The sequence below is a fragment of the Kryptolebias marmoratus genome, linkage group LG9 (genome assembly GCF_001649575.2).
Source record: "Kryptolebias marmoratus isolate JLee-2015 linkage group LG9, ASM164957v2, whole genome shotgun sequence".
In the NCBI taxonomy this organism is placed as follows: domain Eukaryota; kingdom Metazoa; phylum Chordata; class Actinopteri; order Cyprinodontiformes; family Rivulidae; genus Kryptolebias; species Kryptolebias marmoratus.
In genome coordinates this window covers 14,204,673-14,225,841 of record NC_051438.1, presented here as the reverse complement: position 1 = coordinate 14,225,841, position 21,169 = coordinate 14,204,673, and the positions used below count along the sequence as shown (strand labels likewise).

The following is a 21,169-nucleotide window of genomic DNA, read 5'->3' as shown; positions in this document are numbered from 1 at the left end:
CCCCCCCCCCCCCACACACACACTCTGAGAGCACCTGACAGCCTCAGAAGGCCATCACTGTGATGAAAATGGACAGATATGTACAGATAATCCAGACGCAGCAGAAGGTCAAACCAATTCGTTTGATGTGTTCATTTTTTTGCCCACATTTCTGAGCACCAGCAGGCCGTGTGTGTGGATCTGATTAGAATGATGAAACCTCTAGGGAAAAAAAAACCCAGACTCATATGCTAGTAAGAAAAAAGAAAAGAAAACATCACAGTGAGTGGGATTTTACTAACTTTGCCCATTTCGTTTACTGCCGCAGGTTAATTGCCACTGATGATTTTATTTTTTTTTTTTTCCCCGAGCAGACTGTTTTGGTTTGGACGCTGGGATTCTGGTGTCAGCCCGGCAGGTTTCTGCCTTCGACACCAAATGGAGTCCGTCGTCAGCTCGTCCCAGTGGCAGGAGGCCCCGCAATCGTTGCTTTCCAGCTCCCGTGGCGGCCAACTTAACCGCGTTCGTGACGAGACTGCCGGAGACCGTGGGGAAATAAGTTGCCAGATTGCTCGGAGAATCGGCAAAACATGACCGCGTGGAAAGCAGAGGGAGGGAAAACTGAGTCTCAGTTTGAAAAACAAAATGAAAAATTGCACTGCGTGATGATTTAAACATTAATCTGACAGCTTACTCGGGAGTAAATAAAGACAGAAGGAATTCATATCATGAAACAAACCTCTGATCCACAGTGAGCACCAGGAAGTCAGACGTTGGAGCAGTTCTATAAAAAGAAGTCCTGCCTTGAAGCCATAATAGCTGTCAAAATATGCAATTTTTCAATGTTTTTTATTTTAATTATTATGCTTTTAACAATTTCTACGCCATTAAATGACTGTTAGGGGTTTAGCGTGACTCAAACTCATTGAGGTTTTTGCAAACAGTTTGTTGGAAAACAGCAAATATTACAACTAAATCAACTAGATCTCAGGCCCAGCCGTTGCTTCGGTGCTCTCCTGTCGTCACTCTCGAAGGAAAAGTTTACCTTCTCCTGTTTTGTCCAACCTGACGTCTCCGTTTCCTCCGTCCTCCCTCTGACTCTGTTTATGTGGAGGGATTATTTTACCTGCTCTGTGTCCGCCGCGCGCCGAGCCGGTCCGGTCCGGAGTGAACTCGTCAGTGTTCAGACGTAAACAAGGGGCTTGAGATTGTTGGCAACAAAACATGACTGTCAAATTCACCCATTTATTACAAATTATGCAGTAGACTTTTGGTACATGATGTAAAAGTCTTGGTAAATGATGCAGTTTGAAAGACTTCTGTAGTTTTTCATTTATATTTACATTCAGTCCTGAAATGTGGGTACACACTCAATGTAAACAAAGCAATCAGTTGAATCCCCTAAAAACCATATGGAAGGCTGAGTCACATGGTTGACATTCAGTCTGCGTGGGTCAACAAATATGGTGGAATCAGACTCTTAGAGAAGACGTTGAAGAAGAGAGAACAAACAAATCGCTTTAACAAAACCTCTGCTGGACTGCAAGGGTTACGGTCTCGTTCTGATTTCTGTTTTTAAAAAAACTGTGGGACTTCTCCAGCTCACGCAGGTCTTCGTGGACGGCGCCGTGGTCGACCTGTTTTCAGTCACTTCGTCTCTTTCTGTAAGTAATTGAACACACAGGGTAGCTGGCGTCTGTTCACCAAATGTGCTCACAAATGTCGAATTTAAGAACCAATTAATGCATCCATTAAAAAAAAATTTTTTTTACAGATTTTTCTTTCTTCTTCATGACATTGCAATAAGTAGCTTTAACCAACTCCAGCACCTTTCATCAGTTTTTTTTAATGCATTGAACTATTAACTAAAAATCTCTCCTCTGCATGTTATCAGTCTTAATTTTTTAAGCAAAAAAAAACAAAAAGCAGTTTTGTGTTTGTGTCAAACTCATAATGGCGTGTCCATAAGGAGGAATCGTTACTGTGATGAAAACCTATTAAGATTTTGCACAGCAAAGGTCAAACATGTCAATTAAAATGCCCATCAAAAAGCGCAACTGTGATAAAAAGGGTGTTTTAAGATACACTGGCCCCCTTGTCATTAAAAACACATTGTATAACTCAGGATTTACTCACTGAAATCAATTATTGAGGCTGCAGTGGGGTTTTCTTTCACCGTCCGCTAGATGTCGCTGTTTCTCTATTTTCTGGACCCCTATGTTTATCGCTCATTGGAAGCGTTTCCCCCCAAATTAAAGCCATTAAAATCAACACACACGTCCAAATTAGTGTATTTGAATGAAAGATTAATAATAATAATAATAAACAAAGCAAGCAGATTTATTTTTGAATTACTTTATCGTATTCTGAGAATTGGCCACACAGTGACAGCCTTTATTATTTCAGTAAGTTGGGGGAAAAACAAACGTGATGAGCCCCTCTGTGGTGAAGTCCTGCCGGATCCCGGCGGAGGTGCGTCACCGCGGATGGGCGGGGCTAACCGGGAGGAATAACGCGCGTGTCCTCCGCGTACTCCGCAGTTCGAGGTGCAGCCGTGACGCCGGGCGGGAGCAGAGAGCGGGGCAGCTGAAGCAGCTCGAAACCCCACCACCTCCTCCTCCACCTCCACCCGGTGCTGATGGAGACCTCTCCGTGCGCCTTCATCGCCTTTAAGCTCGCTTCAGGCTCGTGGCTCGTGCGCAGCGACGCGGACCCGGTCTCCGCCAACAACTATGGATTGCCTCACTGAAGTTGGGCCACCTGATCCACTCCGCCGAAATTAAAGAAAGCAAGAGAGAGAGAGAGGAGAGAAGTCGTTATGGTCCGGTTGTGTAAGTGGGGACATTTCCTGCTCAGAGAACTGGTGTGAAAGAGAAGATTTCCTCCTCGGGGTGTCTGTCTGTCTGCGCGTAAAGGATCTGAGCTCTGCTGACCGACGTGCGCAGCGCTGCGTTTTAGGAGTTTACTGGAAGTACCTTAGTTCGAGTAGGGAAAGTGTTTGCGGTTGTTTTTTTTGTCCTTTTTGCGCCGTTTTTTTGTTTGTGCGCAGGCGCAAATTGTAGCCACTTGCTGTGATTGTGAATTTGAAAACTTTTCTCTGAGAAAACAGAGTGGAACCATGGCTTTACCAGACGGCGGCATATCTGGGGAGGAGGTCCTGTTCCCGGAGATCATAGAGCTGAATGTTGGAGGTCAGGTGTACATAACCCGCTACTCCACCCTCACAAGCGTGCCGAACTCTCTGCTGTGGGAGATGTTCAGTCGGAAGTCCACCAAAGGCCTGGCCAGGGACACCAAGGGGCGTTTCTTTGTGGACCGCGACGGCTTCCTGTTCCGCTACATCCTGGACTACATGCGGGACCAGCAGCTGGTCCTCCCGGACCACTTCCCCGAGCGAGGCCGTCTGCAGAGAGAGGCCGAGTTCTTCAACCTGCCTGAGCTCGTCAAGCTGCTGGCGCCCAAGATCAGCAAGCAGAACTCCCTGGGCGACGAGGGCTGCCAGAGCGACCCGGAGGACTCCTCGCCGGGCATCGACGCCGCCCGCAGCCTGGGCTCCCTGGGGGCCGCGGCGGCCGCCTGCGCCAGCCTTGTGCCCGGCGGCGCGGACGGCAAGCGCTCCGGGTTTATCACCATCGGCTACCGGGGCTCGTACACGCTGGGGCGCGACAGCCACACCGACGCCAAGTTCCGCCGGGTGGCGCGGATCATGGTGTGCGGCAAGACGTCGCTGGCCAAGGAGGTGTTCGGCGAGACGCTGAACGAGAGCCGCGACCCCGACCGCCCGCCCGAGCGCTACACGTCCCGCTACTACCTGAAGTTCACCTTCCTGGAGCAGGCCTTCGACAAGCTGGCAGACGCGGGCTTCCACATGGTGGCCTGTAACTCCACGGGAACCTGCGCCTTTGCCCACGAGCAGACGGACGACAAGATCTGGACCAGCTACACTGAATATGTGTTCTACCGTGAGTGAGACCATGTCGGCTTTATTCCCCTTCCAACCTGCCCCCCCCCCAGGTGCCCCCCCTCCCTTCTCTCTCTCACCCTGCCTCCAAGAGACCCACCCTCCACCCTCCACCTCTTCCTCCGCCGGCCTCCAGCCATCCTGTCCTTCTCTCTCTCTGATGGCTTTGGTCCAGTAGATGCACTGTAGATGTTGTGGCCTTCCATCTTTCTTTGCAGAGCTTTTCATCCTCTGAAGCCGCTGCTCGTCTGATCTGCAGCTCCCCCACCCCACCCCCCCAAAACTCCAACCCCCATTTGGTCCACAAGTCCAACTCCCCAAAGTGGCCGGCCCATCTAGTTGTAGTCCCCAGCCGCAGCGATCCATCACATCTCCCTGCAGAGACTTCTATGTACTTTTCCCCCTTTTGTATCCTATCTATATATACATATATATAAATATATATACTGCATATGCCTTGGTGAAGCACAACATTGTATCCAAGAGCCGATTTTTTTAAAATACGTGCCCCAGTGTGTCTATAAAGAACTCCAAAAGGGCATAAGTAAAAGGGCTGAAAGAGTTGCAGCCGTGCTACACTTCGCCTGCTTACTCAAGCAGGCCGGACTCTCTCCAGCTCCTCTGAACTAAATTACCAAATAATTGGACATCTTATCAGCCTTGAGGGACGCGAGCGGCCCAACGCAGCACAACATGGAAGCGTAATCTAATTTCCTTCCGCTTTTATTAAACGTGTCCACTACCTGCGCGGTCCGGGGGAATGTGCCATACGGAGTTAATCTGCTCGCTTGTTTCGAAAGGCTTATGTTGCAGCAATGCGGACTGAAAACAGGAAGCAGTGGACCTTTTTTTTATTATATTATTATTATTACTATTATTGGAAGGGGGGAATGGGGGAGAAAGGACAATGCAGCTTGTGTGTGGAGTTTCTTTTATTTTCTGAACGATGCTGGTTTTATGGGAAACGTTCTAGAAGGATTCACAAGAGATGGTTTAGACAGAATTTTAAAACAAAAAGAAAAAAAAAAAGCTGTACCAATTGTGTAATGGAGTCTTATCAGTATTTAATCACTCGTACGGGGAGGACAAAGGAGAACAATGTGTTTCTTTTTGTTGGTTTTGTTTAGTCTCATTGTGACTCTTTAAACTGTCTGTTTAATTAATCATTAAAAGCTTCTTTCTTTTATTTAATTTTTTTTTTTCCAATTTCAGATCAGGTATGATTTCCTGTTGTTGTAGTGACCAGAGTTGACCACATTTGGGCCTGGTCCCAATACTTGCACTCCACCCTCCGCCCTCCGCCCCTCTATGAAGCCTGTGCTCAGTCGACGTGCACAGAAGGGTTCATGTGTGCAGGTTATTGGATAACTTGGACAGTACGGGTTACATCATTGACTTGCGCCTCTGTGTTGAAACTGCAACATCCAACATGGCGGACTGGTCGCTGTTTTGGCGTTTAAAGGTTTTAAAAGGACAGTTTAGGTATTTTATCTTTCCAAAGTCACTGCAGGAGATATTTGGCTGTTCAGATGTGTTTTGTTCTGACTTGTTGAATACGGAGCAAAGTTTGATCGTATTCACACCTGTACAGCAGAGTGGAACAAGAATTATTTCAATACTTTACATTTGAAAACAGACGCAGCTCGCTCTGTCACCACTGTTGTATTTCTGCCTTTTAATTCAAAACCCTTTCATTATCATTAAAGATAATTTAAAAAAAAAATCAAAACGTCACATGCAGCGATGAATTGTGGGTAAATACTTCGCCGAAGTCCGCCTGGATGCGGGCTTAGCCAGAGGGCGGATGTAGTACACAAAGGGGGCGGAGCTAAAGGCCACTCCAGAGAATTGGGACACACTACAAACTCAAACCCTTCAACATGAACGTGCTTTCGAGGGACACGAGGGTGGAAGTGCGAACTGGGACCAGGCCTCTGAGTAAAAACTCTAACGTTAATGTTAATAGCTGGGGGCAGTGCTAGTTGAAGCTGCTGCACATTGGATGACAGCGCTCACTCACAGTAAGCAGATACCCGTGAGGGGAGGGTACTGTTACTCTGCAGCCAAAGCCATTTGTTCTTTTCTCGCCGCTGTAGCAAAGTTTGTTTTTTGTTTTTTTTTTTCTTTTAAAGTGACTCGGGTTTGGACGAGAGCACCAGATTCAGCCACAGGACGTCCTATACCTCAGACTAAAACGCAACACAAAGTCATTTAGGTGCAACAAGTCCAGCTGGCGGGCTGAAAGTTGCGAACGCAGACGAGCTAACCCCTGTAGTCCGCCCGCTTCTGAAGCGACGGTCCTCAGAAATCAACCAGTCTGTCCCTTTTAAGGGGGTGAAACACATCTGGCCCTGACCGCGTCCAGCTTCACGTCTCGCCGTGGCAATAAATGTGTTTCTGAAATGTTTAGCGGTCCCGATGATGTGTCTCGGTGTGATGAATCTGTGACACCTGAGGGTGTTCGACTCACTGCAGATTGTGCTTTTTGTGAGAAATAGGCAACAAGGTTTAGCGAAATTAAAAATATGTCTTATTTCTAAAATTTCTTTCCTGCATTTTTTTTGTTTTCATATATTTCCCGCCCCCATTCTGAGGGACATTGAGTACAACCTCACACACACACACACACACACACACACACCCTTCCTCATACAGTTAGATTGTTTTTATTTTTGATGACACCTGCAGCTGAGAACTTCCAGCATCTCCCGTTAAGGAAAATGGAAATAAACTCCAACGAAATGTTCAGCACTCCCCGCCTCTGGCACCGTTTCTCATCCTTCCATCTGCTTTTTTTTTTTTTCCCCCTTCCCCCCTCTCTCCCCCTTTCTTTATTTCTTCCCGGCTCGTTTCGAGTGGTTGACCAAGAAAACGGAGCCAAAACAGAAACGAGGACATGCCGAGATAACAAGCTCTGTTAAAGCAGATTGCGGAATCCTTATTCTGATGCCAATAATTGACCCAATTACGGCCCAAATTGTGAAGATGATTGCATCCAAAATTATAGACTGGTGAACCTCTGTTGTGTTCGAGCCTTCCCGCCGAGCAACAATTTGCACTGAATTAGCGAAGGCCTTTTTTTTGTGTCCGTTACCAACATATACCGGGTTTTTAACTGAGCGCAGACCTTTGAGTCACCACAGACTGAAACACAAACACGGTCATGTTTACGTCTTCTTGTAAGCCCCGAGCCTCTGTTTTGCCACCGTTACACACTTGTTCAGCATAATACCTCTGATCCTGATCCCAGTGTGGCCTAGATAAGCCCCACCAAAAAAAGTTGGGAAACGTTTGAGTGTCTCCGCGGCCTCCCCCACCCCCAAACAAACACAGCCAGCAGGCAGCATTCCTCTGGCACCGTCCTCCGACGTGCTATAGCAACACCAGAGTGCCAAAGTCCCTCGTTAGCGCACGCATGGAGAGGCATTCCTCGTGCGCCTTTTAGGCCTCGGAATCGCCTGGAGGCTCAACATTCGACAGTAGATGTGTGAGAAGTGCTGACGCTCAGGCGCCGCAGCAGCAGCAGTGAGGTGCACACTGTGATCATTTACTGCTCTTGTTTTATCATTAATATTATTATTATTCATATTGATGTGAAACATGTGGCTGCCCAGTAGCATTCCTGCTCATGTGCCATATAAGAAGCAGGTTAGATGTTGCCCCATAGTGTTGCAATAAAGCTGTTTTGCTATGACTTTTTTTTTTTTTTTTTGCTTTTCTCTTTTTAAAACAAAACAAAAAAAAATGGGACCTGTTTATAATGAATTATTCAAGTCTTGGCGTTTCAAGTTCAAAGAATTAAAAAAGAGAAGGTGTGACGCTCGTTTCTGTTTGTGTGTTTTTACCTCCGGCCAGTCCTTCGGCTCATGTTGTGTTTGTAATATTTTTTTTTTCTTTCTGTCTCATAGTCAGCCAGCTGGGTCATTTCTTTTTGTATTGGGAGAAAAAAATGCAAAAAAAGAAAGAGAGAAAGAGGAGAACGGGAAAGCAACGTGTGTGTATATATGTGTCAAAGGAAAAAAAAAGGCGGTTTGGAAACTGGGCCAAGGCGAGACAGAATATTTTGGTTTCAGCAGGAAGCGTCTAACTGATAAAAATATTCTACCTTTTTTTGTTTTTTGAAGAGTTTTCAGATTATACTGACAGAGGCCTCACAGGGAGATGGGCCGTAACGTGTTTCTTTGCCAACACGTTCGTTTGCACCACATCCTCTATGCATATTTCACAACAGCAGCCAAACTGTTACCGTCTTACAGTAGATTTAGTTCCTGTCACTCAAACCGAGCGCTAACTTTAACTTATAATGAACCGGTTTGGGTCTGACGCCAATGCAGGACCCGTAGAACTCGCTCCGAAATCCCCCGAGACACTTTTGTCGCTCCGGGAGTTGGTGTCTGACTACGGTTCCCCTTAAACTACTCGCTGGCGTCAAGTCAGGTGACGGTCAGTTTGTGGTGACGCCGCAGGGTGAGTCTGTCAGTGGGCTGCGGATCGTTATCAGGACCAGACCAGTCGTCTCATAGGGCCGGTGTTTGATTACAACAACACTGTGTGTTTTAGGATGTCAGGTGCTCCTATCTCTCCTGGACCTTTTCACAATAAAAGGCCTGGCGTTCCCTGGAGGAATGCGTATCCTCCGCCGCCTTTTATGCTGGTGTTTGAAACAAAAACTAAAACCTTCTTGTTAAGCGCGATCTCATGCGATCCGGCGAGACGTATGAGCGCTGAGAGTCTACGCCGTGGATGACTGTCTGCTGCTACCACACCAGATTTAGCTGAATGTCTGTAGATTTGACTGAGCTACAGCCTTTTTACGTGTTCGCTTATGTCAGTTAGCTGTGGTGGCCATCTTAAATTGGGGGTAACTCAGTCGTAGGTGTCGATTTCAGATTGTTTTCTGGGAGTTTCATTGAAATCTGTCCAGGTGGTTCATGAGATGTTTGGCTAACAGTGCAGACAAATAAACACACAGAGGCAAAAGCTTAGTTGCCCTTTCGCGATTGGCAGTGGATGATAATAATCCACTCCCACATCATGATACTCCCACCTCCGTGCTTTACTATGAGGACGATGCATTCACTAATGATGGTCTTAACCAGTTTTGTGTGAAACAGAATGAGCCCAGATGGATTTTTACCTTTTCTTGGTAAACAGAGGCGCTCCCAGAATTCACCGGTTTTCCCTTCCTGACCTTCGGAGAAGCGACATCCAGTCAGCAACAGTTTTGTATTCTCTTCCCGAGACAGTCTGAACTTCTACTTTATTTGATTTTATTTTTTATTCTCTCAGCCGCCGGTTTTCTGGCGAACGGTTCAAAGACGATGCGACGTCACGATCCTCAGAAAAATGCCCAGCTGTTGTTTGACGGAATCGGCGGAAAGGATAAACACTGGAGCGTTTTCCGTCCCGTTTGTGTGAAATCAGGAGTTTAAAGAGACTGCAAGTGTTACCAGCTTTGATTCTCCGGCTGCGTTCTCCTTTCATGAATACACACACACACACACACACACACACACCACATGTGCTACAGTGTCAAAACAGAGTGAGTCATCCTGCTCTGGGTGTACTGTCACATTTGTCTGTGTGCTGCTGTTTCTGTTCCTTCAGAGCTGCAACCATCTGTGACTTTTTGCTTACCTTTGTTACTTTTTTTTTTTTTTTTTGTCTACTGTCAGATGTGTGTAGCAGTTGGCTTCGTCTCGTCTCGTTACGCTCATGTTCGTGCTCGCGTAGATTCAGGAGGACAGGTTGGATGGTGTCAGCGCTGAGCTGGTCTGAGGTCCGCTCTCTGTCTGTCTGTCTCTCTGTCTGTCTTACCAACACGCTCGAGCAAGCGTCCCCAAACAGAGGCGCACACGTGCACAGAGGGAGGGAAGTTGCTAGGAGAAGCTGCACGACAACCCTCCAGTGTGAGGCTAATGACTTGGAGCTGGGAGCCTTCGGATGCACTTTGCTGCCTGACTCTTCGCTCCTTTTCAGCAGCATTTAAAAATATTTTAGCGAGAAAACACAGGAAAAAGGAGCGGTAAGGGAACACGTATCGCCCACCTCCTTTCACGCCAGGGTTTTAAACTAAGATTTCTAAACTAAGAGTTGTAGCCATTTTGATCAAGTTGTAAGATGTCGCTCCCAGAGTCTGCACTGTGGATGACTCTCAGCTACTACCACATCAAATGTTAGCTCAGTATCTGTAAATCTGACTGAGCTACAGCCATTTTTGTGCTGGCTTAAGTCGCTTAGCTGTGTCGGCCATGTTAAAGTGGGTTGACTCTAGAAGCTAATCAGTTGTAGGGGTACATCCAAAAATTACTTTCTAAGAATTTCATTAAAATCTGTTCTCTGGTTCATGAGATATTTTGCTAACAGACAACTAGAATTCACGACAACAGTTAATGCTAAGGTTTTAGGCATAGATCCCTCTCAGCGAGTAGAACTTTGAGTACGTGCTGTGAATGACGCTCAGCTGCAACCACACTAAATTTTAGCTCGATTTCTGTAGAAATGACCAAATTATCGCTTTTTGTGTGTTTTCTGTGGTCAGATGGATAAGGCAGCCATCTTGAATGGAGTTGTAGAGGTGCATCTGATGGTAAATGTCTAAAAGCTTCCTTAAAACTCATCTGGTAGTTCGTAGGATAATCACACACAGACACGGGCCAAAAAAATAATAATAAATTACATTTTGCCTCCGTCTTTCTGCTGATAATTTTCATGGAGTAACATCGGGCCCGAGCGGAGGAGAAGCGTCCGGGGCAACCAGCTGACCTCTGTTTTCTCCATCTGTGTGTGACAAACGTGTGTCTTCCCCTCATCTGCACACACGTGCAGTCACACATGGGCTCCAGCCTTACTGTACAGCAACAACAGGCTGCCGCCGCGCACCGAGAGAAGAGTAGCACTGACCCGAGGCATCTTCGTCTCACTGGGTTATTTATAGGGAGGCAGCTACAGGACTGCGTCGCACTGTACCTATACAGCAGGGACACACACACACACACACACAGCTCTGCTCCCTCGGCTTCACCGCTACATTCTGCGGGGAGCAGCTGTCACAAAACACATCAACCCCTAAGTACTCCGGGAGTCCACCTGCAAGATCAGGTAGAGGCCAAACCTCCGGGGGCGACACAAGACACAATGTAGTGGGCAAAAAAAAAAAAAAAAGGCAGAACTGGGTTTTACAAGTCTGCTGAAAACACACCTTTTTCCTCAATGAGCACCAATGTTTTTGCCTGTGTTCAGGTCTCACAGCATGGTGTTATTTCTCAAGGTTTCACCACAACAAGCAGAACTCTGCAGTTTCTCAACAGGAGACGGTTTTAGTTTGTGTCTCTGGCTGATAAGCATTCAAGTCCAGTAGAGTTTGGCATGTAATCCAGTCACTCTTATTTACTTTTATTTTATATTGTGGCTTTTAATATTCGCTTTCAATAACTTCATGTTTCTTCGTGTTTGTGTTGCACTTTGGCCCAACTTTTATTATGTGATTTATAATATAAAGAAACAGACGTCATAGGAGCAGCGTGAAGGGGGCCAAAGCTGAAATAATGCAAAGAGCTGTGGCAGTACCTGACGGCAGGAATCGTTGGAAGTCCGCTGAAGTTCCTCTGTTAGACCCAGGCGCTTAACGCGTTAAATATTAAAGTAGTTACACTGAACCGATTTAAGGGTTTCCATGGTCAGAAACACAAGCTCTACATGAAGCAGCTACTGAAACCCCCCCAAAAAATGTTGAAGTTTATTTTCTGGTCAATAAAAAATATCCTTGAACAGCTGCCGGTCCCTAAAAGATTCAGTTGCTATGTAAACTCTTGATTCTTAACATGAACAATGTTTCTGACTGTGTCTGCGCTGATTTGTTTTTCCTCAGCCGTCAGTTTCCCGTCATTTGCTCGTCTCTCGTGTCTCCGTGTGTGGAAGCAAAGAGTCAGATGTCTGTCGGAGGTGTCGTCGGGACAGGATTCACCTTGGCCATCTGGAGCCTCGGCCTCTAATCTGACCCTCTAATTATCACTAATCTGTCCGCTCGGGATTGTCCTTGTTGCTGCCGTTCAGGTACTGGATGACTGGAGATGTTGTAGGTTCAGGCAGGCTGGCTGGGGGGCTGGTGCAGCAGCCAGCTGAACTCTAAAAGTAGCAAAACACTAGCTACAATTATTAGAAGCCTACCTAGAAAATAAAAGTAGCAAAAAGCTTAATTGACAAAAGGCTGGCTAAAACTTAAAAGCAGCAAAACACTAGTTAAAGGTAGTAAAAAAAGCTAAAAGTTGCAAAAGGCTACCTAACAGAAAAACCTAAAATACACAAAAAAGGAGCAAGAATGCGAAAACAGATTTCAAAAAGAGCAATGTTTCTGAAAGAGCTGAAGACATCTTGAAGTATTTCTATAGTTTGTTTGTTATTTTGTAAAGCAGGTTAACTATTTTGAAAAATATAAAAAGTTTCAAAACCCAAAAGTGATATTCCCCACCTCCTGAATGAGCCGAGCGTTTCAATACAAGGGCTAAATCAGCACAAGTTATTAGATTGCAAAAAACGTACCGAAACATAAACACCCAGGAAAACAAGCGTGTGAATGAGATCCACACAACAAGAGTTATCAGTAATTTGTGACGTGTGCGCACATCTATTTCCTACTCCTCTTGTTCTTGCAGCCAAAGCTTCACTCCCATGTTTGCTTTTCATTCTTGGCAGCAGCTCTCGGTCTCCAGATGTTTGCGTCAGACGTTTCCTCCACATAATGTAAAATGACAGATTTGTAATTGCTCCGAGACTTGTGAGTGCTCTCCGGAGACATTCAGACAGGGCGACTGTGCTTCCACGCCGGCGTGTCAAGTCAGCCCGAGGAATAGATTATTACAAGGTCTTATTACGCCCACATATGTATTTGCTTGACAGAAATTAGCGTGAAGAGACAATGAAAGAGCGATCTGTAGGAGGTGAGACTCACACTGTCATTAGGCACCGCACAGATCATTTCACAAAACAGAGTTGGGAATTTGAGCTGAATATGTTGTAATTAGATATAAAACCAAAACTGTGCAGCGTGAGCTCCCTTCGGAGCAGCAGGAAGGAGCCACACGTATAATTTCACATGAAATGCTGCTTTCAGTCTGAGAGACATTACTATGCATTTATGGAGCTCTGGCTCCTGCGCTTCATTGTGGCGTTGCCATGGAGACGACGGTGTCCTCTTGTTTGCCTATCTCCCCCTGTCCAATGGGGCCACGACACCTGTCCCTCTGTCAGAGGCCACGGGGAATTTTAACAAGGGCCTGATTGATTTGATGGGGCCGAAATCAAGGTATTTCAGGCTCCGCGCTCACACACTGGGACGTAATTAAATCCAGCTTAAATTAACAAGACACTTGATTGAGAGATCATTTGGAAAACTTTTCCAAGCTTTTTTTTTTTCCCTTCCATTTTAGGATAAGCTGTAGCAACAGTGAGTGAGGCAGAGAAATGTGTCCCTGAACACAACATCTTTAAGGTCGTGGTTTTGTCTGTGTGCGTGTGTCTGTTAGCAAAACATCTCCTGAGCCACGAGATGAGTTTCAGAGAAACTTTCAGAAAGCAGTCATTGAATGGTTTAGCGTTAACCTGATTCAAGATGGCTGCCACAGCCAATGGACCCTAAAAAAAATACAAAAATTGTCTACATCTCAGTCAGTTTTACAGACATTGAGCTAGAATTTGGTGAACTCGGGTCAGAACGCCAAGGCCCCCGCCTTCGGCTGCTGCCCATAGCACTTCACTCTCCCTTACAGATCGGGTGAGAAGTTCGGTAATCCGGGAGGGACTCGGAGTTGAGCCGCTGCTCCTCCATACTGAGAGGAGCCAGCTGAGGTGCTTCAAGCATCTGGTGAGGATGTCCCCTGGACGCCTCCTTAGGGAGGTATTCCAGGTATGTCCAACTAGGAGGAGACCCTAGGGAAGAGACAGGACGCGCTGGGGAGACTGTGTCTGTCGGCTAGAACGGGAACGCCTTGGAATCCTCCCGGAAGAGCTGGAAGAGGTGGCTGTGGAAAGAGACGTCTGTGCTTTTCCTGCTCAAGCTGCTGCCCCCAGGACAAGCAGCAGATGATGGATGGATGGATGGATGGATGGATGGATGGATGGACGGACGGACGGACGGACGGACGGACGGACGGACGGACGGACGGACGGACGGACGGACGGACGGACGGACGGATAGAGCTAGAATTTGGTGTGGTTGTAGCTGAGACTGAGCTCAAACAACATGTTTAGAGCCCTTACAGAATGCCGATTAAACAAGATCTTTGTTTAAAACTTTGCCAATATCTATTTGGAGGAAATTTCACCTACCTGTTAGCACGACAGCTCATGAAGCACTGGACTAATTTTAATGAAACCTTTAGATAGTAATGGTTGTACGGACCTCTACAACTGATTACCTTTTGAAGTCAGTCCAATTCAAGATGGCTTCCACAGCCAAGTGACCTTAAAGAACACAAAGATGGCTGTAGCTCAGTCACTTTTACAGATACTGAACTAAAATTGCATGTGATAGTAGCTGAGAGTCATTCACAACACATACTCCGAGCGTGGCAGCTTGTGATAGTGCACAAGATAGCACGTAACATTATTTTCTTTCTATCTAAAGCAGTGGTGTCCAACCCTAGTCCTGGAGGGCCTCTAGCCTGCATGTTTTAGATGTTCCCCTGCTTTTCAGCAGGACTTCATGTTCTGCAGAAGCCTGTTAATAAGTCAGTCATTCAGGTCAGGTGTGTCAAAGCAGAGAAACATCTCAAACCTGTAGGATAGTTGCCTTCCAGGACCAGGATTGGATCTAAAGGCATCAAAAGCTGAATGGAGATTTCTTCCATTTGTGTGTGCCACCACGAAGATGGAGGCGGTGTTATTTTTTACAGTAAATTGAATCTCTTTTTTAAAGTGAAGTGTCCTCCCGTGAGCTGATTTTCTTTTTCAGAGCCAAACCTGAAATTGTTAATGACCAATTAAAACCTTGTTGAACACAAACAAATAAACCAGCACAGACACAGCGGGCGTCTGACTGGAAGATGTAATTCACTCCCTCTGGACAATCAGTGGTAATGAAGGAGCACGCAGCACTCCCGTTCTGTCTGACCAAGCCAAATGTCTCATCGTGATTAGAAAAGTTAGTTTTTGAGGCACGTTTTTAATCTGTGGAGTCACAACCGATCTGATCTCTTGTCCAGTGAGGGAAAAGCTGGTTTGAAACCCTAAGGGAATGCTTGAGCTGCTTCAGACCTCTTCTCCTTCTTCTTCAGCTTCCTTTTGAGTCCATGCAGCCAAAGCTTGTTTTATCAGCCGCCTGCTAAAAGGCGCCGTATTCTCATCAGCTGTAATCCAGCAGGCTCTGCTCTCAGCTCCTGAACAGCAGATTGATAGGAACACACTTCCCCAGGAGACGGATCTGCTCATCCGAAGGTCCATCCTGCTAAAAGAGGTGGAGAAGGAATACAAGAAAATAAAAGGTAAAAAGTAAAAAGTTGCACATTTTTAATTTAAATGCCTTCTTCTTTTTTTTCTACAAATTTAGCATGAGTTTGAAAACAAATAAGGTAAATTGCACCTTGTGGCATGTGTGTGTATGTCTGTAAGCTGCTTAGTTTTAGGTTTCTTTAAAATGTAAAAATATGTTTTCTGCCCATTTCTGCATGATTTTCAGTGACTGAATTACATTAACAATTAATATAAAAAATGTGCGTAATTTGTTGAAATGATTTGTCATACTTTTTTTTTTGTTGTTTATTTTTTTAAACCAAGAAAACAGTAAAAACAGAGTTGCAGAAATGAAGTTTCATTTTAAAATACTGAGGTTCAGTATGCTAAAGCATCAGCCTGCAATAGTTCCCCACTGATACCAAATAATTGCTGGTTACATTCAGCATCATAGAACTTTTAAATCTACAATATGTCCCCTTTTTTCTGTTGAATACTGCCACCATTTTGAGATAGTTTTCTTTAAATAAGTGTAGGTTTTATAAAGTTACACAAACCATTAGGCTCAAGAAAACAAGCTACTCAGCTTCTAAAAACAGATGGATGTTTGGCTCTAAATTATGAGTGTTATAGTCACTATGAGTGACCTGCATAACAGCAACACCTTGTTAAAATGATCAGTATTTTATTTTTCTGCCTTGCAGAATAAAGTGGAACTTAAAGCACCTTGGTAGGTGATGTTAATACATAATTTATCTTTTTAAAATGGCAATTATGAATAAAGAATGAGCACTAGATGAAACAATTCTAATGAAACTCAAAACTGAGAACAAAAATAATTCATAAAAAAGAACTTGAACCACATGAACCGCCCCCTGCTGGTCCGTGAATGAACTGCAGGTTTCTGCTACGTCCACAGTGGCCTCATTTTTCAGACATGGAGGCTTCAGCCACCGTTTTTTGTGAAAATTACCTAATCACGTTGGTAATAATTTGTCATTATAAAAGCAATTTTGTTTTCAATTCCCAACCTAACAATTTGTTTATGCTACCATGTCATGGTTTTAATGAGTCTGGGTGAGAACACGAGCGTGAGAATCTCAGCTGAAAGCGTTTCAAGCCATGTAGCACGCGTTTTGAAACAAAGAGGTGCTAAACCCCGGCAACAGGGACGCATTAGAGTTACTATTAGCAGCAATGATGGCAATAAAGGGATCTGTCACACTAAACAGATGGAAGAGGCTGGAAAAAAAAAAAAAAAAACAGAGAAAGATGAAAAGAGGGAGGGGAGGGGCTGTGTGCGAAAACACTTTGGATTTTGCATATATCCCTGGAGAAGAGGCCCAGGGACAAACAGTTGAGTGCACTCTTTTTCTGCTCTCCTCCACCAGGCTTAACAGTGGAGGAAAGCATGGAGGCTGTCCCTCCCCCCGCCCCTCCACGGTGGATTATTCCTCCGACACTGTTAAGCCCCCCCATATACTCCCACGTTCAGGCAGTCCTGAAACACATGTATTCATTATGAGAGACACTTAATGCACATCCTTCCTCCGACCCCCACTCCCTCATCTGCATCATCTTTATGTCTCTCCTTCTTCATTCGTCCCCTCATCCAACGCCATCCTGTGCTCAGAGCTGCGACACACACTCGCACATAAAGCAGGTGTGTTCGTGTCATGTTCAGGTGCTCAGAAAGTCAATGGGAGGAAATATCCGTGCCGAGCTCTGTTTGGACTCGAGTGGCCTGCCCGGTTATATAAGACAGGTCTATGTGCCGACGAGCCCTCCTGAAAGGAAAGCGGGCCCTCGTGTTTGTGCCGTGTGTCCTCAGCTTGGGGTTTTTTTGTGGCATATTGTGTCTCTGCATGAGCATGCATGAAAGCATGTGACAGAGATTAGCTGTTCACATTCACTTGCCTGGGCCGCCCGCACTTCACTGCACGCCACTGCTTCACGGAGGATGACAACGTCTGCGGCTGTGATTTTCATGGTCGATGAGGTGCATGAGAGGGCCACACATGCACGGGACGCAATTATTCACGTGAATAACTAGAAATTTTGGTTCATGAATAAAGTTTAGCTGCACTCAGATCACACCGCTGGATATCTCTCACATTAAAGCAGCCATAAGAGAGTCAGATTTCTGAGAAATGAACATATTGAGGAGAAAGCTTGAAATCTTCTGTGATCATTTACTGCTTCAATTTCCTTATCACACACTGGAGGGGGCCCCGGAATATTAAAATTAAACTAAAGTACTATTTAGTTTGACTAACATCAACGTTCTGGTTCCTTGCTTGGAGTCAGAATGTCCATCAATGTGATGAAAACATGCTTATTTGTGTTGCTGTGTCTTATTATCACCACAGAAATGAGAAGGGGAAATATGAGTAATATTGGTGCTTCTCTCAGAGATAGATCCAGACTGCAAGACTGTCCATAAAACTGTATCGTGTTCATCCAAATAAATCACCCAGCTGTCAGTCATTAAATCCTTTGTTTAATTATGAAGTTGGAAAAAAAAAACAATTCAAAGGGAAAATGAGCAAACGCGTGTGTGTGTGTGTGTGTCATCATTTCTGTGACCAACCCCAGTCTCTGTATAAAAGTAAACAAAAGGAAGCATTCAGACATAGATACCCTTTTAGGATGGACATTTTGAAAAGTTTGTTCCGACCTGCTGAGCCAGTCTTGGGCTGTCTGCCGCTGTTATTGTGAAAACTAAAGAGAAAAAAAGATGGCTGATTTCTGGCTCACTGGCCTAAAAAAAATATGTCTTCTGTAAACGGCAGAGGCGGCAATTAGTTTGGCTTTTCAAATACAGAGAGACAGAGAACCGTACACAAGCCATTCCGTCTGAGAAGTTGCTCAACAGCAGCCGCTGTTTCTGCACAGGTTTTAGATTAAAAAAAACAAAAAAAAACAAAAACAGCATATCCTGATAAATGGTTTGCCCAGCTTCAGTTAGGAGGCTTCATGCCATCCATGCAGTGACAATATCCCTCCTGACATAAAACACATGCAAGCTAACGTGAGCTGGGGTTGGAAAATGAAACAAAGCTCTCTTCTTTTTCATCTTGCACGTGTTTTCCTATCATGCTGAGCTGCTTCCTTTGTTCATTCCTACTTCTGAAGTGCTCCTACATGCTTTTGTCCCGGCATGTGTTTGCCTCTGTACGTTGGGAGAGACGAGCTGTGAAGCTGTGAAGCTGAAGGCTCAGGTGCTTGTTTTCTGTGCCAGCTGACACACTCTGATAAGGCAAACAAAAACAAAAAAAAAAAAGGGGAATGTGATCTCATTCCTGTGCCAGTCTCTCACAGTTTTAGTTTTTATGGGAATAATTAGATATTTTTTGGAAATATGTCATGTGACTCCAACATGTTGCTGGAACCAGGTGATCAGCAAAGTTCAGCTCAGCTACAGCATGGAAGTTAGCTGGCCTTTCAGTTCACCCTTAGTTTAGCCAAAATGATATAGCTCAGTAAAAGTCCGAATCCACAAGGCCAGAGAAGATAATTCAGACTGAATACATTAAGACTGACTGCCGAGGACCAACCCATGCACACTAATGTGGATGCTGGACCTTAAATAGATCTCATAGAGTCCATTGTCAGTTCAAATGTGGCTAAATGTGCTAATTCTCAGCTGTAAGCCTACGTTCACACACCAGTAGCCAAATTTACTCTGACTGGGCCACATCGAGCAGTGATAACTAGATTTTGAAGAGACACTAAGCCCTTCCACTTGGTCTATATATCTGGAGGAAAACGAGCCTCGCAGTTTCACCCTTGCTGCTAATTTTATGCTAAGCTAAGATAAGCTAAGATAGTCAGCTGCTTGTTCAGTCTTATTCTGCAGATCTGATTAGCTCATCAAACACTCAGAAAGGCGGTTAGCAGTTTCATTCATAACAGGTTGACTCATGGGCATATTTTCTATTGTTTTCCTGCAGGTAGTTCTTCGGGGATTCCTGAGGCCGCCACCCCTGACCCCTCGGCTCCCAGTGCAGTGGTACCATCAGAATCAGCCGCCGCTGCTCCTCATCCTGAACCGGCCACGGTGGAACTCTTTAGCACCAGCCGAACTCAAAGCCTTCCAGAAACTGGCTGCAGCACAATGCTGGATCCTAGAACCCCAGTTCCGCCTCCTCTGACGCCCCCGCCGCCCCTTCCAGCCGCAGACATGGATGACCTTCCGCTTCCATCGCCCCCGATCCTCCCTCCCCCTCCTCCTCCGCCGCTGTCAGCCAAATCCGCCTCTACCTCCAGCCCTCCCCCTGCTTCCCGTCTTTCGCCATCGCCGCCCCTCATCGAGAGCCCCCAGCGTCCCACCACCCTCAACCTGAGGACGCTCCCACGGCCCACCGTCCGGGAGAACGGCGGCCCCCCGCGTCAAATAGTGGAAGGTGAGGAGGAACGAAAAATGCTGGAGGAGGATCTGAAGAAATGCATTGACGACTTCAAGAAGATCCGCTTGCCCAAAGTGTTTCCAGATCGCAAGAGGCACTGGCAGAGTGACTTACTGAAGAAGTACAACGCTTAGAGGACTTTCCGTGTCGAACTTGACAAGGGTTTTCAAACAGCGGTGGACTGAAGCTCATATCTCGCCGATTTGAACATTTCAAGGCGTGTCATTAAGATTACTTACAGTAGACTGGTAATAGCTTTTGAACCTAATTGTTTGATGAAGTTAAGTGCTCAGGCTGAGCTTCCCAGGTAATCAAATAAAGACAAGAAGAAAGAGCATCCCCGTAGAGACCGATAGTTTCATCTCTTTTTAATCGTAGAACAATTAGATATAGTTTAAATAATTTTCCTCACACTCAATCAAAGGAAGCCATTGTCATTCATTCGAGGCTTCTGCCCCTCCCTCTGTACCATGTCGCTGATCAAACAGCCGTAAAATGTCGGCAAATTGTGAAGCTTAAGGCGTTTGACCATAATGATGCAAAATAAAAGAAAGAAGTGAAATTTTCTGGTGCTAATCTCGACTCACTCACCTCATCAATATTACATGCCGGGCTTCAAAGCCTTTCAATACACAAGCCCCACAGTTTGCTTCGTTTTGTGTTTATCTTCCAGCCAGCAATGGAAAGAATTCAGAGAAAGAATGGAGCGTATCAGGAAGCGGAGTGGGTAATTACGGGCAGCCAGAATGTGGAATAAGAATGACAGTAATGGCTACATGAACCAGTGCACAGCACCATTTGTTCCTCTATCTGCTCCGAGTAAAAAGCTTATCCAGCTTTACTAATGAATTACCAGGTGTCTTTGTGTTGCTATTTCTCGCCATCATTGTGGAAAAAATGTGATAAGTGAGTCCGAATAAAACGGCACAATACGTGTTATTTGTCTTTTCTGCCACCCTCGTAACGTGACTGATAAATGTGCTCAAAGTGCGGCGTCTTCTCGTGTCTGTGCGTTGTGTGGAAACATGGAAACAAAGAAGCAGCAGAGGTGGATTCAGTCATTTTTGGGGCCCTTCCCTTCCCTTCCCTTCTCATTATTCTTCAAACCATCTTTATTTAAGACCTACTTGTATCTCTTGTAACTTTATTTGTTTCAGGAGAAATAAGACCCTGGTTCACTCGATCTGTTGCTGTGAACGTTTGCAGTTTTTGGAACAGACTGGGCAAGAAAGTCATGTGTTCATCATGGCCGACTAAAGAGGGCTGAAAGAATCAACATCTCTTAGCTGAGTTTTCTTTTCCCAATTTCCTAAAAAGTGGCAATAAAAGCAAATAACGCAATCCTATTTTCACTGCAGATGAACCAGGACAC

At 45.4% G+C, this 21,169-nt stretch overlaps 2 protein-coding genes across 2 annotated transcripts; both read left to right on the top strand.

Annotated features, from left to right (window-relative positions):
* The first annotated feature begins 2,483 nt into the window (after nt 1–2,483).
* Nucleotides 2,484–5,126, top strand: LOC112450770 (BTB/POZ domain-containing protein KCTD12-like). Its single transcript, XM_025007622.2, has one exon. The coding sequence runs from the start codon at nt 3,098–3,100 to the stop codon at nt 3,947–3,949; it is 852 nt and encodes a 283-aa protein (XP_024863390.1). The 5' UTR covers nt 2,484–3,097; the 3' UTR covers nt 3,950–5,126.
* Nucleotides 5,127–15,226: 10,100 nt separating this feature from the next.
* Nucleotides 15,227–20,800, top strand: LOC108240603 (arp2/3 complex-activating protein rickA). The gene is made up of 2 exons (XM_025007623.2): nt 15,227–15,420; nt 19,342–20,800. The coding sequence occupies exon 2, from the start codon at nt 19,506–19,508 to the stop codon at nt 19,929–19,931; it is 426 nt and encodes a 141-aa protein (XP_024863391.1). The 5' UTR covers nt 15,227–15,420; nt 19,342–19,505; the 3' UTR covers nt 19,932–20,800.
* The last annotated feature ends 369 nt before the right edge of the window (nt 20,801–21,169 follow it).

Coding starts and splice junctions, on each gene's coding strand:
- LOC112450770 (XM_025007622.2), top strand. CDS start 3,098: ATGGCTTTACCAGACGGCGGCATATCTGGGGAGGAGGTCCTGTTCCCG.
- LOC108240603 (XM_025007623.2), top strand. CDS start 19,506: ATGCTGGATCCTAGAACCCCAGTTCCGCCTCCTCTGACGCCCCCGCCG.